The 4443-nt window shown below is 35.3% G+C and overlaps 1 protein-coding gene across 1 annotated transcript in view; it reads right to left on the bottom strand.

The window, feature by feature from the left end:
* The window catches only part of LOC107486725 (oxysterol-binding protein-related protein 2A), a gene marked incomplete in the record, with an annotated part of 12069 nt that extends 11675 nt beyond the window's left edge, over nt 1-394 (bottom strand). Inside the window, 1 exon segment of the mRNA XM_021140540.2 lies at nt 1-394. This exon segment is cut by the window's left edge and continues 91 nt beyond it. Within this exon segment, the coding sequence (XP_020996199.1) occupies nt 1-175 (175 nt within the window).
* Between the last annotated feature and the right edge of the window lie 4049 nt (nt 395-4443).

Consider the following 4443-nt stretch of genomic DNA (forward strand, 5'->3'; position numbering starts at 1 on the left):
GTCCACAACATCCTCCTCCATCAGATCCGCCACCCGCCGCTGCGAAACTCGCCGGCAGACTCCTGGTCCTCGACAGCGCCGCCGCGTCTGCCGCCTCCGGCGAGTCACCTCCGCCACCGATCCCTGGACTCTCCAGCGAGATGCAACACAACGGGTGCATTTCCTTCACTCGCATTGTTAAACAAATAAAATAAATCCCTTCCTCTTTACTTTTTTTTTTAATTTTGTTATATCTCTTTTTCTCTTCTCCTCAGTTCTTCATTGAGAATGAAGAAAAGAGAATGGCACGAGGTGAATGAAATGAATAATTTAGGGTTCTTAAAGAAAAGTGAAAGGGTTGTATGTGTGTGTGTGGGTTGGCTTTGGGGAGTGATAATGAGAGCTCTGAAACTGAGAGAGGAGTTAGATCGAAGGAGGTTCATTAATTAATTAATAATATTTATATTTATATATTAAAAAATACAGAGGAGCTTATACGAGAAGCGGGGAATGAGGAAGATGCATTAATTAAATAAAATTAAATAAAATTAGAAAATAAAATAGGAGGGACTGAGGGAGCATATTAAAATTACCAACTAGTACTTCTATGTTAGTACCTTTGCTAGTGCTAATAGTAGTTTATTATAAGGTTTGGTGTATTGAACCACATAAAGGAATAATAAAAGACGTTTGTGATTTGTAGTTTATTGTAGAGCGAATAAAAATTCGTTTTGGGAGAATGAGATTAATATAGCATATTGATAGATATATATAGAGGGAAATAACAAACGGCAATGTGTGTGTTGTGTGCAGTGTAGGTGGGGTAATAAAGGAAGTGGGTAGAATGGTAATTAAGAGATATAGGTTAAGATCGGGGTGTGTTCAAACTTCAAACTTCAAAGGTTGAAATTTCGAAACATGCATATGCAAGATCAGAGAAGTGATGAAAAAGAAAGCCAGTTTGGCTTTCAGGTTGAGGATTTATTTCTTCTTGTTGACACTATTTATGTTGCTTCATGAACTGATCTTTCTTTAAGTTTATTTTTTTATTCCTTTTTTCCGTTTCGGTTAAGTATTTATTACATTTAGCTTCTATTTTCAATTTTCCGTTTGGTGGGGCAGTAAAGTTAGCTAGTGGTGTGGTAGGGAGTGCAATATATCGTGAACTTATCGAGAAAATATCGCAGTGCAGAGGGGAGATTTTGAAGATAAGCATAGACAGGGTGGCAGTTTTGACGACGATGAGTCGGAAACTGAGGCGCCTTATAAATGCTATTTACTGCGTAATCATCATTTTTTTTCTCCCTTTCTTCGCCTTCCGATGTTTTTCACTTGTTTTTTTCTTCAGGAATATTCTCATCTTGCTGCCAAATTAACCTGAGAATATTATTTGAAAAATATTAGTTCATTTGATTTTAGTCATAACAATCGACATGTATAATGATAGTTAAGTTCTCTTGAAAGAATCAATAATAGTAGAATTTTGTAAACTTGTTTTCAAAAATAATAACTTACAAGCTACAAATAATAGAAAAGAGGAGTAGAAGAGGTGACTCAATGAGTTTTTTGTGATTATTTAAAATATTTGGTTGAAACACGATAACAGAATTTTTAACAATAAAAACAGGATGTTTTTGAACTATAAAGAGTGGACTGGTATTGATTCTACTTATTATTGATGATAATATCAGAAATGACATATTATTATTAACCTTGTGTTTAGATTTGTTTTTGTATCTGTTTATTTTATGCTCCACTCTTATATATCAAACTTCATTTGTTTCAAAAAAAACAAATTACAAATAGTGTATGCTCTCTTTTTTGTTTAGAGATATAAGAAACGATTCCGTTAAAAAACCAACTAAAAAATAATCAACCTAAAATCAATTAGTTAAAAAATAAGTATTTATAAAAAAGAGTTAGTAAGTATTTATTCTCAATTATTAGTAAGTATTTATCAAAAGAGTTAAGAATATTAACTGAAAAACTTTTTTATGAAAAATGTATTAAATTTCAAGTTTTAAATATAATGGTTATGTATTTATTAAAAATATAAAAAAATATTTATAATTATTATGTGTTGTGTATATTTATATATATTATTTACATATTTTCTAATAAAGTGATCAATCCCTAAATAATAAATACTAAAGAATAAGCAAATTTTTCCATACTAAAATAATTAAAATTTTGCACGTTAACATATAACCTTTTCATGAATATAAAAAAATCGCTACCACTATATATTCAAATTTATTTGTATTTTGATTACAACGGTAAAACAGATGGTCTTGTTTTATAATAACAAAACATATTATTGATAACAGAGAGAAAACATATCTGTTTATAATTTCATCCAAATTTATTATTTTGTATTCCAATTTTAGTATGATTTTATTGTCTATGTTTGGATATTATTGTTCCGATAGTTACCTGAAACGTTGATTTAGGTCTGAATGTGAGGTCCAGATCCCTTTGTGTGGTAGCATCCGACCTCTTTGGTGTCGAGGTGCCGTCTGTCTGAGTTCCTCGTGAGGAGGTTGGGGGTGGTACCTGCAAGAGACTCCGATGCTTAAGTTAGCAAGGACTTTCAGCAGGTTTTTAGTAGATTAGAATGTGTGTTATACCTGGGGGTGCCAGTGCATTTATAGTAGAGTAGATAAACCTCCTTTGTTGGAGTAGTTCCATCTTTTCTAATGGATAAGTGTTCCCTTTTATCTTGGGAGTTTGTTAGGATCTACCTTTTAGATGAAATAGAGATAGTAGGAGAGATTTAAGGAGGCAGTTACTTGTTAGATCAAGTAGAGCTGGACCTCTATGTCATTGTCCGACCTCCTTAAAGAGATTGGGTTTATAGTGAGGTTCACCTTTTTTAGTGGGCCTTTACGTGTTTTTGGGCCTGGCTCTCAATTATTGGGTCAGGGTATGAACAGTGCTCCTGTTTGAGTACGTTCTTTTTAGAGGTGGGGCTCAAGCATTTCGCAGCTTCTGCTATGGATGTCAAGTAATAGTACCTCGATCTACCCGACGTGTTCAAAAATTTGAACACTGGTGGAGTTTTAATAATGCGTAAGTAATGCGCGGCAGTTGTTCCTAGGGATCTGCGCCTGTTTAAAGAGGAAAAAGAAACTGTTGCTTTGTTCTTCGTCTCTTATAAAGGGCTTTTTAACTCTTCTTCTCTCTTTTTGCTGCTTCTGAAAAAGAAACTACTCCCTTCCTTTAACAAAGAACTTTACCGCGCTTGTTTCGACTACTTCTATCTCTTCAAAGATTACTTTTTTTGGTGTTTGAGGGTTCTCGTTGTTGTAAAGGGGATTGTTCGTGCATTTGCTATTTAGACATGATCTCTCCCTGCGTTCTTCTTCGAGGTTTGTTTCATCTCTCCTTTCTCTTGAACTCTCATTTCTGTTTTGCTTGGGTTTAGTTTTCTTTTTTTGAGTTTTCTCTTTTTGCTGTCGTAGCCTTCTTTTTTTTTTGCTAAGGAAAGTTTTTGCTTTTTGCACTGCTTGTGCGAAAATATTTCTTGAAAAGATTTTAAAAAGGATCTCTTTTGCAGAAAAAGGTTTTCTTTTGTGTATGACTATGGCTGTGATTTTGCTAATTGTGTGTTGTGTTACCTCAAATGATGTTTGCTTCGATGCGATAAGGTTGTATAGGAGAGACGTCATTTTGACTGATTTATGAAAAAAAACCCTTTTGGAAAAAGTGGCTCCTTTTAGTTTTCCTATTTTGCCCAACTTGTTTTGGACGAGTTCCAACTTTTTATAGTAACGGCCTTTGGTGCACGAAATTGTGATCACTACAATTTCGCACAACTAACCAGCAAGTGTACTGGGTCGTCCAAGTAATAAACCTTACGCGAGTAAGGGTCGATCCCACAGAGATTGTTGGTATGGAGCAAGCTTTGGTCACCTTGTAAATCTTAGTCAGGCAAACTCAAATGGATATGAATGATGATATGCGAATAAAACATAAAGATAAAGATAGAGATACTTATGCAATTCATTGGTAGGAATTTCAGATAAGCGTATGAAGATGCCTTCCCTTCCGTCTCTCTGCTTTCCTACTGTCTTCATCCAATCCTTCTTACTCCTTTCCATGGCAAGCTTAAGCAAGGGTTTCACCGTTGTCAGTGGCTACCTCCCATCCTCTCAGTGGAAATGTTCAACACACCCTGTCACGGCACGGCTATCCATCTGTCGGTTCTCGATCAGGCCGGAATAGAATCCAGTGATTCTTTTGCGTCTGTCACTAACGCCCCGAAGGTAGAACGGAGGTGGTTGTCAGTCACACGTTCATAGGTGAGAATGATGATGAGTGTCACGGATCATCACATTTATCAAGTTGAAGAACAAGTGATATCTTAGAACAAGAACAAGCGGAATTGAATGGAAGAACAATAGTAATTGCATTAATACTTGAGGTACAGCAGAGCTCCACACCTTAATCTATGGTGTGTAGAAG

Source organism: Arachis duranensis, chromosome 1, assembly GCF_000817695.3.
Source record: "Arachis duranensis cultivar V14167 chromosome 1, aradu.V14167.gnm2.J7QH, whole genome shotgun sequence".
NCBI classification, from domain to species: Eukaryota; Viridiplantae; Streptophyta; class Magnoliopsida; order Fabales; family Fabaceae; genus Arachis; species Arachis duranensis.